Source organism: Crocodylus porosus, unplaced genomic scaffold, assembly GCF_001723895.1.
Source record: "Crocodylus porosus isolate Cpor-Errol unplaced genomic scaffold, CroPor_comp1, whole genome shotgun sequence".
Lineage (NCBI taxonomy): Eukaryota > Metazoa > Chordata > Crocodylia > Crocodylidae > Crocodylus > Crocodylus porosus.
In genome coordinates, this window is record NW_017728886.1 from 63,149,698 (window position 1) to 63,161,259 (window position 11,562).

General features: G+C 42.6%; 1 protein-coding gene and 1 long non-coding RNA gene across 3 annotated transcripts in view; both read right to left on the minus strand.

Annotated features, from left to right (window-relative positions):
- LOC109310495 overlaps positions 1-5,349 on the minus strand; it is a 7,472-nt gene extending 2,123 nt beyond the window's left edge. Inside the window, exons 1-2 of the long non-coding RNA XR_002101215.1 lie at positions 5,339-5,349; positions 4,229-4,235 (exon numbers count right to left, since the gene is read on the minus strand). This is a non-coding gene — a long non-coding RNA (uncharacterized LOC109310495). The remainder of the gene's footprint in view (positions 1-4,228; positions 4,236-5,338) is intronic.
- A 126-nt stretch (positions 5,350-5,475) lies between these two features.
- DAZL (deleted in azoospermia like) overlaps positions 5,476-11,562 on the minus strand; it is a 30,640-nt gene continuing 24,553 nt past the window's right edge. The window contains exons 9-11 of one of the 2 annotated variants that reach the window (XM_019535681.1): positions 8,708-8,815; positions 7,716-7,811; positions 5,476-6,513 (exon numbers count right to left, since the gene is read on the minus strand). In XM_019535681.1, the coding sequence (XP_019391226.1) occupies positions 6,460-6,513; positions 7,716-7,811; positions 8,708-8,815 (258 nt within the window). In that variant the 3' untranslated portion in view covers positions 5,476-6,459. Of the gene's footprint in view, positions 6,514-7,715; positions 7,815-8,707; positions 8,816-11,562 lie in introns of both variants that reach the window. The other variant, XM_019535671.1, reaches the window with a different exon arrangement.

Below are 11,562 nucleotides of genomic sequence, written 5' to 3' on the forward strand. Positions count from 1 at the left end.
AGGAGACATTCCCGGATGCTTTTGGTGAGCCATGGAGGCTTGTGTGCTCTCCTGCTCCCTTTGATCCTCATTGGGATTACCTTCCTTTGGGCTTGGAGGATTGTCTCCTTAAGGAGCAACCACTATCCTTGGACACCTGGCTCCCCTCCCCTCTGGGACCTCAGCGCTTCTCCAACTATCCTCCTTAGCTCATTGAAGTTTGCCCTCCTAAAATCTAGGGCTGCTGCCTTACTGCAGGCCTTTGCCACCTTGCGCTGGACGGTGAATTCCAGTAGGCGATGATCACTGTCGCCCAGCTGGTCGAGCACCCGCAGCCCCCTCACCAGGTCATCACCCATGGCCAGCACTAGGTCCAACAAGGCGTCCCCCCTGGTGGGGCTATGCACCTCCTGGGTTACATGGGGGTCCCACACTCTGTCCAAGAACCTACATGAGCCTTCAGACCTGGCTGACTGTTTAGGTCAAACCAATTTAGGCCAAACTGGTTTGTGGAAATTCTGTCCCAGATCCCTTCCTGGTTCAAGTTAATTCACAGTCCCCCAGCATGTTTTACAGCCCAAGGCTATTGCTACCTGACCCTGTGAAACAGGGACTGCTTCACCCCCCTGCTCCTTAGCCTATTTCCTGCCTGTGTCCATCAGCCCATAGGGACCAGGGATGGGGTGGGGGGGAAGAGGCTCCCCCTCCCCCATTCCCAGATGCCCATTGCTATGTTAGGGGGCTTCCCCCCCCAGCTTGTGGCAGCCTCAGGAAGCTGAGGGGAACTCTTCCCCTCCCAAACCTGCAGCGCTGCTTGCCTCAGCCCCTGCCAGTCTCAGACAGTTTTAAGGAAGGGAGGGAAATTCTTCTGCTCCTCCACAGCCCATTTTGCCTCAGCTGCTGTGAGCGAGGCAGAATGAATAAAAGGGGGGCAGAACTTCTCTCCACTCCGAGCTATCCCTGAGACTCTAGCAACAAAGGCAAGGGGTTGGGTATGGGGAGGGGAAGAATTGCCCCAGGCTGGGGGACCCTGAGCTGGGGTGGGGTAAAGCACACCAATACAGGGACTTCTTGGTGCCCCCATGCTGGGCTGAAGGGGCAGGCACCTGGCTTGGACAACTTCTCCCTCCTGTCGCAGTGGCTGAAGGAAGCAATCATCAGCTGGGAAGCAAGTGGGGGTTCCCCTCAGCTTCCCAGGGCTGCCAGGGCTGGGGAACACCTCCCAAGGGGGAGGCTGCCCCAGTGTGGATCAGCATGCTGACAGGAGGCTTAACGCCCTGTGGGGGGACAGCAGGGTCTGAGGGCACTTGGCTGGGCTAGCAATAGCCAACAGGCTGGGAAATGTGCTCTAGCACCCCACACCTACTGGCCTGGGTCACTGCAGAAGTCCCCACTTCCCCTCCCAGTTAAAAAGTAAATGGTAGTTCAATTGATCAGCTCAACCTATGCAGCTTAGGAGGAAGCTACCTAGTTTGAATAGATTGAGCCTCATGCTTTTTGACCATCTGTACTCAGCCCTAGTCAATGACATCCTCACATCCAGCCAACCACTTCCTCCTGCAGCCTCCTTCCCTGGGTTCTAAGGTAATTTACCAGGATTCACCTCTGCAAGCAGTCTTCCCACCTGGCTTCCTAGTTTCATAGTTTGTAGGGTTGGAAGGGACCTGAGCAGATCATCTAGTCTGACCCCCTGCCATGGCAGGAAAGAATACTGGGGTCAAATGACCCCAGCAAGATGTTCATCTTCTCCAAAAAGAACATGCAGGTTATAGTTCTCAAAGTCAAACCAAGACCTGGGTGGACATAGCTGATCCCCACTTTAGACAGAGCCTGCCCAGATGCAGGTAAGAAGAAAAAAAACTGGTAGTAGTGTGGCTTTGACACTATAAGGTTTTCTAGCCAACATTGGCTCTCCTGCTACCTTCTAAAATCTGCTGGTACCTCCTAGAAAACACCTCTTCTGCCTCCTTTCACTCAGCAAACTTAGACTGCAGGAAGGCTAAGTCAAAGCTGAGGCAAAACTCCCCTAAACAACCAATTAGCCAATTTAACTGATGCATATAGTTTCATAGTTGGCAGGGTCAGAAGGGACCTGAGCAGATCATCAAGTTTGACCCCCCTGTTGTGGCAGGCAAGAGTACTAGTCAAACAACCCTGGGCAGGTATTCATCCAGCCTCCTTTTGAAGACCCCCAGGGTAAGAGCCATCACTTCTCTTGGAAGTTGGTTCCAGATTCTAGCTGCCCTGACAATGAAGTAGCACCTCCTGATACCTAGCCTGAATCTACTCTCTGCCAGCTTGTGACTTATTTCTTGTCACTCCTGGTAGTGCTTGGGGGAAACAGGACTCTCCCATGGCCTAATGGTCCCCCCTGACTAGTTTGTGAAACAGCCACTAGATCCCCCTCAGCCTTCTCTTGTGGAGGCTTAACAGGTTCAAGTCCCACAGCCTCTCCCCATAGGGCCAGCCCTGCTGCCTCCTGATCATGCGAGTGGCCCTCCTCTGGGCCCTCTCCATGTTGTCCACATCCCTCAGTGTGGCGCCCAGAACCAGATGCAGTACTCCAGCTGTGGCTGATCAGTGCCGCATAGAGGGGGAGGATCACCTCCTTGGACCTGCTTGAGATTCATCTGTGAATGCATGACAGGGTGTAGTTGACCTTCCTGACTGCATCCCCACACTGTCAGCCCAATAATGACTCCCAAGATTTTTCTCTGCCTCTGCACTGAGGAGAAGGGAGTTCCCCAGCCTGTAGGTACAGTGCTGGTTCTTCTTCCCCAGGTGCATCACCTTGCACTTGTCAATGTTGAAACCCATCCTGTTCTCATCCACCCACCCCTGTAGCCTGTCCAGATCCAATTGCAGCCTATTCCTTCCTTCTAGCTTGCCTACTTCTCCCCACATCTTAGTGTCATCTGCAAATTTGAACAGGGTGCTTTTTACCCCCTCATCCAAGTCACTGATGAAGATGTTGAATAGTGCAGGCCCAAGGACTGAGCCCTGTGGAACCCCACTGCCCACATCCCTCCAGGTCAAATGAGACCCATCCACCACCACTCTCTGGGTGCAGCCCTCTAGCCAGTTAGTGACCTATCTGACTGTGTAGGCATTAATACCATGGCTCCTAGGTTTGTTTTTTGTTTTGTTTTTTTTAAATGAGAATAGGGTGAGAGACAGTGTCAAAGGCTTTCCTAAAGTCCAGAAAGACTATAAACAACACCCGCATCCAGGGACTTGGTGACTTGGTCACAGAAAGCCACCAGGTTGGTCTGACAGGACCTGCCTCTAACGAACCCACGTTAGTTGCCCCTAAGCAGTCTCCCCTACTGGCCTCTCAGACATATGCCAGGATAATTCTCAAAAAGCTTCCCTGGGCCCCAGGTAAGACTAACAGGCCTACAGTTTCCTAGGTTATCCTTACTCCTGTTTTTGAAAATGGGAACCACACTGGCCCTTTTCCAGTCCTCCGGCACACAATACATATCTATATATTCTCTCTCTTTACCTTGTGGAACGAAAGTGCTGCCAACTAAAAGGCACTTTGGAATGTGAACTGTACATGCCGAGATCCCAATTCCCTAGTCATTGGTGGAAAAGGCAGCATTTTTCTATTTTTACTTCCAATTCATTAGAAAATGCAATATACAATTCCATATCCAAGTATTGACAGAAGAAATTCATCATGCCATCAAGTGGTTTATTTCAATGTTTCCTTACTTTCACATTGCTTGTCTCATTTCCACTTCCATCCTCTGGATCCAGACACATCTTTGTTTCATCAAAGTACTGCCTTAACCAGACATTTTTTTCCCCCCCCCATATTGAGGTGTAGACTATAATCAAGTAACCTTTGACTCTTCTTCTGAAGAAGTGAAATAGGTAAAGCTCAAGGCCAATCTTCCCGCAATGTTTTCCGGACTGAAATCATTGTTGCATCACTTCCATATTTTCAGCATCTATTAGGAAATGGACACCAAAGCTGGAGAGAGCACTTCAGTCATGTTCTAATTTCACAGGCAGAGCTAAGGCTCCTCAGCCACCTCCTACATATATGCCCCAGTTTATACATGGAAGGACCATTTCAGGATTTAAGTCCCAGAATCCTCTTGGGATCACATATTCAAATCCTCCAGTGATGCCTGAATTCCAAAATATGGAGAATTATGACCCATATTCATTGTGCTTGGTTACGTGACTATCTGCACATAACTTAAACAAGCACCACCTAACCAGGTAATTTTCTTTTAACAGCCATACTTGTCACTTGACTGAAAGCTAAAAGTTAACAACTGTTTTTCATAAAAGCATATCAAGTGACATGAATTATGGTAGCATATAACCTTTCATCTACCAATCTGGGACAGTCTTTCTAGTGCACTGCTTGGAACACACATCTGTCTAACCAGCCTAGTGTCGTACCATTTACCCTTTTCAAATACTGATGCATGTAGTCAATGCAATGCATGAAGTTTTTCAAAGCCTGAATAATCTGCCCTCTGATATCCATAGGTGTTTTCCTCTCAAACTGCCACAGGGAAGCTTAGTGGAATAGTTTTTGGCATACTTCTTTGAAAAGTACCATAGGCATATGGATATGGATACAGATACCATCTCAGGACTCTAGGCTCTCAAGTTCCCTTCCCCACTTCAAGCTTCACTGCCCCCAGCAGTGTTGGCTGCCACCATTTCCTTTTACAAGCTAGTATTTCTGTAGTGGTCTTAAAAAAGTGACTTTAGAGCAACACCAATCACTCTGGGTCTGGCTGTACTGACAGCTGTTGAGCCAATTATGCACACTAAATTAGAGTTTTCAGAGTGACCTTTAGCTGCTATTTGTTTTTAGATATTTAAAATTTTAGCCATACAGGCAGTCCTCGACTTACAATGCTTCACACTTGCAACGTTTCTAAACTGACACTGTTTCAACTTTATGACATCAGTTTTGACTTTACAATGCTTGATCCAATGCGATGCCACGCCAGTGAACAAGTTCGCTGAGTTGCTCATCGCCCTGGAGAACATCTGTCCAAACTTCCTTGGACACTTTCTTTAAGAAAAACAGACAAGACTCCTTAGAAGACCCCAGCCAAGAACTCTTCAAAAAGTCCAACCAAAAGCCATTCAGAGAGTCCAGCAAAGTCACCTCAAAGAAGTCCTCCCAAATCAATGATTGCTATTTACAATATAAATACATTAATGTACCTATATTACTCATCTATAATTGATGAAGTACAAAATTCCAGGGTATCTTTAGTGAAAATAGGGTATCGGGCCTTGGCTCAGGAACCAATCCCCCCATTTATAACATTGTTTCTTATGAGAAAACTGGTTCCCAGTTACAAATGTTTTGACTTAAGACATGGTGTTCAGGAATCAATTGTGTTGTAAAGTCTGAGGACTGCCTATATTTTTGTTTAACATTCTGATTAGTAAAGGTATTTGCATCACCTGGTGCACTGCTGTAGTTAGCATCTCCATACTATGAAGTTTAGGAAGCCAAGTCAAAAATAAAAATTTATTGTCCAGGTTTCTTAATACAAGACTAAAATCTACATAATTATAATAAAGATATTTCCTTATAGATACTTTGATTAACAAATACTGTATGACATTTGGGAAAAAACAAAAGCATCATATTTTAAAGAAAAATGTTTCTCCCACAATTTTGTCTAAAATTTGCTCAGTAAAAAAGTGTAACTCACTGGGTAGTTAGTATAGCTAGTTATGTCCTTAGATTTTCCTTAAATTCAATTTAAGAATTTTAGAATGATCTTAATTAGCCCCCCTCCCTACCCCCAACTGGATAACAATGTTCAGATTCCAGGTTCATAAACTTCTAACTAATAAAATGTAATCCTTTGATTGGATTACATAGAACCAACAATGCAACTGGGTACAGATTTAAAAGGGCTTCAATTGGAGCTGTAACTTGATGTCTTCTGTTCCACTGATTAAGAATATATAGTTTTAAACCTCTACCTCTTGGGCAAATTTCTATTCAACTTGTAAATTTCAAGAACTAAAATTGGTGAAAATAAAACAACTTAAACATCCAAAAAGTTAAGAAAAATGAAGTGCCAACAGTAACTTGAAACTAAGTGCAATTCAGTAACTAAAACACAGCAAACCAACTCTAACTTGAAACTCAGAAGAAAATCTATGCATTTACCAAGTAAATGAAGAACTATCTTCGCATACAACCTCATTAAAATTTTAAACACACTAGCATCAAGTGAAAACACATGCAAACCCAAGTAGTAAAACCTGGAAAACTTCTAAAAATTGAAGACATTTGTTAAGTCCTACAATTAAGAACAAAGAACCTAGGAACAGATAACATGCAAATATTAACTTCAACTTGAAGTAACTTTTTCAATAAGGTTACATAATTATTTTACAGCAGATTGCTATATTGATCTTCAGTTTTCATTAACATCCCAAAATAATGAAGTACAGGCACTAAGTCTTCAGGTTCACTGGTCAAACACTTTTAAGCACTGCCCTAGTTCTTCTGAAGTGATGAGCTTTCTTCTCCTGTAAAGATAAAGCAGGAGAAGAATGAAAAAAAAAAAGTAAATAAATATATATTTTCAAGTCTCTTAAAGTAGTAAAATAATTCTATACAAAATTTAGCAGAATAAAGTAATGTGTTTCACGAAACAGTATTTTAAGATTTTGCTCCTTAAAAAAAAAAAAAGACTGCTTAAAATTCAACACGACTGAAGCAAGCATTTACACAGGAAGTGTCTGGTCAAGAGTTTCTAAGGAAAGCTGAAAAGGACCTTATACAAAACTTCAGGAAATTGATATTTATCTTCTGACTGAATGCTCAATTAAAGAATTTAAAAACAGATAAGCAAAGTACGTAATTAAAAAGGGGAGAAAAAAAAAAGTCTCTAGTTTTCCCAAACAATAGATACATGTGACCATGCATCACTATCCAGATATTTGAGCTGAAAGGAAAAAAAATTAAGTGATATTCATAACCAGTTTCACAAGGCGGTTTATTCCAAATACATGCTACCACCAAAGTACAACTAGAAAAAGCTGCTATTAGAACTCAAATCTATTGCATATTTAGAATAATCATTTTCTAGCTAAGGGAGTATAAGATTTTTTTAAAAAGTGCAGCCTATTTGAATTTTCGGCAGTATTTATTCTAGGTGGTATCTAAATAGCATAGTAATACCAGTGCCATAAGCCAAAGCCAGGAGTAATACCAAAGTCAGTTATGGTACACAGGAAAGGGATACAACATGAAAGATCCCTAAAGAAAAGCAACTAACAGTTATATTAAGGGTATTTCTACATCACAACTGAAAGTGATAGAGCAGCACATCTAGACATACCCATATTATCTTTAAATCTTGCTTACCAATACCAACAGTGAGAATACAGTAACTCAGACTTTCAGATGGACTAGCAACCCAAATATGTAGTCAGGGGCCAGGGAAGTGTGTATAGTCTCTTTACCACCTTTTTCACTGCTAATGACACCAGAGCTGGCTAGATTAAAAATAATTCAGCTAGGCCTACACATGCTGCAAGGCACCTCCCACATCCAGTGTAATCACCTTAAGCATTTCAGGGAAATGCGCTTCAGTCAACTCCAACACAATGCAATCTAAAAAGGTCAAAAATATCTCTCTTTGATCATTTCCAAAGCTTTTTACATTTGTTTCTAGCAGCTGAAAAAAAATTAAGCTAATCAGCATTGCTAAAATTTTATTCCATACCTTGAAGTAGTCTTCTTGTGATACAAGAGTGTTTCTCAGCCGGTTCTCCGAGTTAAACAGACAGGATATCATTGTTTGGATGCTTCGGTCCACAGACTTCTGAAATATGCATTTTCAGGAATGTCTCCAACAATATCTTCTTATTTATTTCACTGCTAGTTATTTCTACAGATTGCATACTGAACCCTGACACAAAATGTTCAGGATTACAGTCAACTGTCAGCCTTTACTGAACACACTGCAGTAAACAGAATTTACAGTCAAACATCCAGGTATTATATGCATGGCAGTTGCGTTCTTTCCACCTGCAAATACTAAAATAACTTTGTGAATTGCTTTTGCATCTCTCAGGAAGTGAATTTACAGCACTATCTGAAGACATAATTCCCTCTGCAGCCTGTTCTACAACTGAACCATCACAGACTAGAACGTTTCATTTTGGATCAAGCAGATCTTCATATTTTATTTTGATCCTATTGCCAACAAAAAAAAGCTCAGAAAACAGCTTAAATCCCACAAATGAAGGCAACAGTTCTTTCAATTGTTTAGAATATTTGAGACTAAAACACTTCTTACAAACTGAAGTGAAAAGCAATATGCAAGGCTGCCCAAAATGTAGTCTCTACAAATGCTAGGACAGAGAGAATTCAGGGCATTATTATTATTATTATTTTTTTTTTTTTAAAGAGAAAGTTGCACTTGCATTTTGTAAATTATTCCTAGGACATTAAGTCTAGTGGCTAAACAAAGTTATGTTTACTAAACTAAAGAATGCTGATTTATGTACGCAAGTCCATCTTGTATGGTTTACAACTGAAACAGAGCATTCTGATATCGGAGACAGTTAACACCCATCTCTTGGGCATTGAAAACTGAGGCACACTGAACCGAGACTGGTTCAGTGTTATATGTGGAACCAAGTCTCCAGATTACCAGATACCCTTCCCTGCAAATTGAGATATTGAATACGAGTCTCCAAAGTGAACACTTACCTTCTGCGGACTGTTTCCAGAGGACTGTATAGGCTCTGGAACAGAACATTCTACTGGGATAATTTCTGGATCTACTTCACTGCAGTGGTAATTCACTGAAGTATAAGCCTGCACAATATTAGAAATGCTTCTGTTAAGATGTGGAAGTGTGTGGGCAGAAGTTGCTGGATATGTATTTCCTACAAATGTGTACTACTTCTTGCCAGCTCAGTAATATGGATCCCCAATCCTGGCTTACCAAGAAGCCAGAGCTTTCCCCCCATCACTTTCTGAAGAACTGGGGGAAAAAAAAGTGCCACACATGCTGACACCTGTTCCAATATTAAAACTGTTTTGTCAGAGTAGCATTAACTGATCCCTCGCAATAAGATGTCTGTCCAACGCATCAACTGAACACTCTGCAGTAATCTCTTAATATAAAAAGAATGTATAGTCACAGGCCCAGAAGCTGCATGCAACCTATTTCTTTCCTTCTGCAAATTCTAAAATGAACTTTGGATCTCTGTGAATGCTCTCGTCTTAAGAGCTGCAAGCACCGAATTACAGTAACGCATTCTATCCTATACTGCAGACAGTGAGGCTCTCACCATCTCCCAAAACTAGCGATTTTAGTAGAGGATAATCTGCTGTGTGGATCATCTTACCTTCTTTCCCACCCTCCTACCCAAACAGAAGCCAAGATTCATATGAACAGTCCCTGAGCTCAAAGGGAACAGGGGGTTCCGCTTCTTACTGTTATCAGAAAAAAGACTAGACTTGAGACTTTCTAGAGAGAAGTCAGGTTCTGCTGCACAGATAGCACACAAGATAAAGAACCAAAGGATGCAAATCCTGGAGAGCCACTAAGCTTTCAGTTAACATTCCTACTCATGAATATCTGACTCACCAGGAGGCAAGAACACTTTTCTGGAATGCTTAAGTGCTAAAGAGATTTCCACCAATATGAAACAGTAACTTGGTAACAATCCAACCCAAACCCCTTTACATCCATCAGGTCAGTCATCCCAGCTTGTTTACTACAAATTCAGACAAATTGGCTTCACCATTTGGGTGCAGACAGAAGTGACAATTTTCACCCAATCTGGCCACAGAAAGCAGTCAATAGCCATGACCAAACAGCTTAAAAATGGCTGACTGAGTTTAAAATCTGACCCCTCATTGTACAAGGTACAAAAGACACTTCAAATGTAGCGTCTTCTCTAACTTGCGTCTGTACTGTCTGTCAGCCTGTTGCTGTTTTCAGAAAAGGGCGGGGGGAGGGGAAAACAGAGGGAGTTCAGTCTGGGGATTTTTCAGACCCCCTGAAGGATGGGACAGCATTATTGGAACATGACCCCCCCTCTCCCCTCCCCACCTGAGGTAACAACAAATTGGGGGCTCCAATTCACTGACCCCAACCTTCAGCACTAGCTGGGGAGCCCCACAAATAACCTCCCTCTGCTGCCTTTTCCCCCCCTCCCATTTTGAAAACAGTACTGGCAAAGAGCTGTGGCTGTTGCTATGGGAACCTGGCTGCAGGCTCCCAGCCCACAGCTAGATTCCCCTTTCCTGTAGAACCAACAGTGAACTTCTGTTTGTTTTGGGGTAACCTTGCAACTCAGAATGCTTTGTAGAACACCAAGTTAGAGCTCAAAGCTGCACTTGTCTGCACTCCTCATGTCCAAAAACAGAGTTTCAATTTCAGATGGTCCTAAACATTACGTATGCAAGTAATACTTATAACAACACTTACCCATACTTTTCTGATAGGAAATTCTGCAAGTCCAACACTGACAAGCTTACACTACATTCACTCTTATAGAATGTACTTGCTTACAAGCCAGTAGTTGGAGGGCTTTAATTCCTTAAACATTTAATAGGCTGCTTAATAACATATTAAGTTTTAAAAGAGCCTGCTATACAAGGGCAAGGGCTTAACTACTTCCACATTTCTTTGACTGACAACACTGGTTCAGCTTATTCATTATAATGGAGGCAGATTTCCCTTCAGAAGTGCGCCTGAAACTCTACCCCTCTGTACTTATGTAAAAGCATCGTACCAGAGAAAGTTCACATCCTGTTCCGACTAGGCAGAAGCAAAAAAAAATATTCTACAGATCAAGCCTAAAACATGATTTGAAAGAGATAAACTGCATGCATGTCAGGCTGCATGGAGATTCTGCTATTTTCCTTTTGTCAAAAGTAAACTTACATCACTGAATTTAGAATTCTTTACTTCTATTCTTCCTCCCATTCTACTGGGGCCTCGCTAAGAACTAAAGTTTTAAGACCGTAAATATTACAATAATTACTCCTAAAGGGAGCCAATAATGACGCTTCCTGCACCCCCCCAAAGTCTCAGGGTACCAAAAAAGCCTTATTTTTTATTAATAAAGTCAACCCTGATATAAAAGACAGCCCCCACAATAATTGTTTTCTATAAACAGAAAAATTACGAAGTTTCCCAGGCATAAATTAATCATTGGAAGTTTGCCTTGACTTGCTCCCCTTCCCACTGCTACAACAAGGAAAATAAGTCTGGGGCCTCAGGTAGCCCCTTGGCCCTCTACAACTCCTTCCCCCTCTCCTTACTATCAGACCCTGCTCTTCCTGAGCACATGGATGTGAGCAACAAATTCACATTTTTCTTTTCTGAAACTGCTGCAAGTTTTAGCAGGGGTACTCCATAAACACACCTTTTAAGTGTCATGTATACTGGCGTAATATCATGCAGTTTCTATTATGTATAAGGTACCAAAGACAAAAGGTTCATGATTTATGGTGCACTGGGCAGGACCCCAGCAAAGCCAACAGCATGGACAGCTAGAGACCCTCTGGGTAAAAATTCGTAGGGAATACGGCACAGGGGACACAAC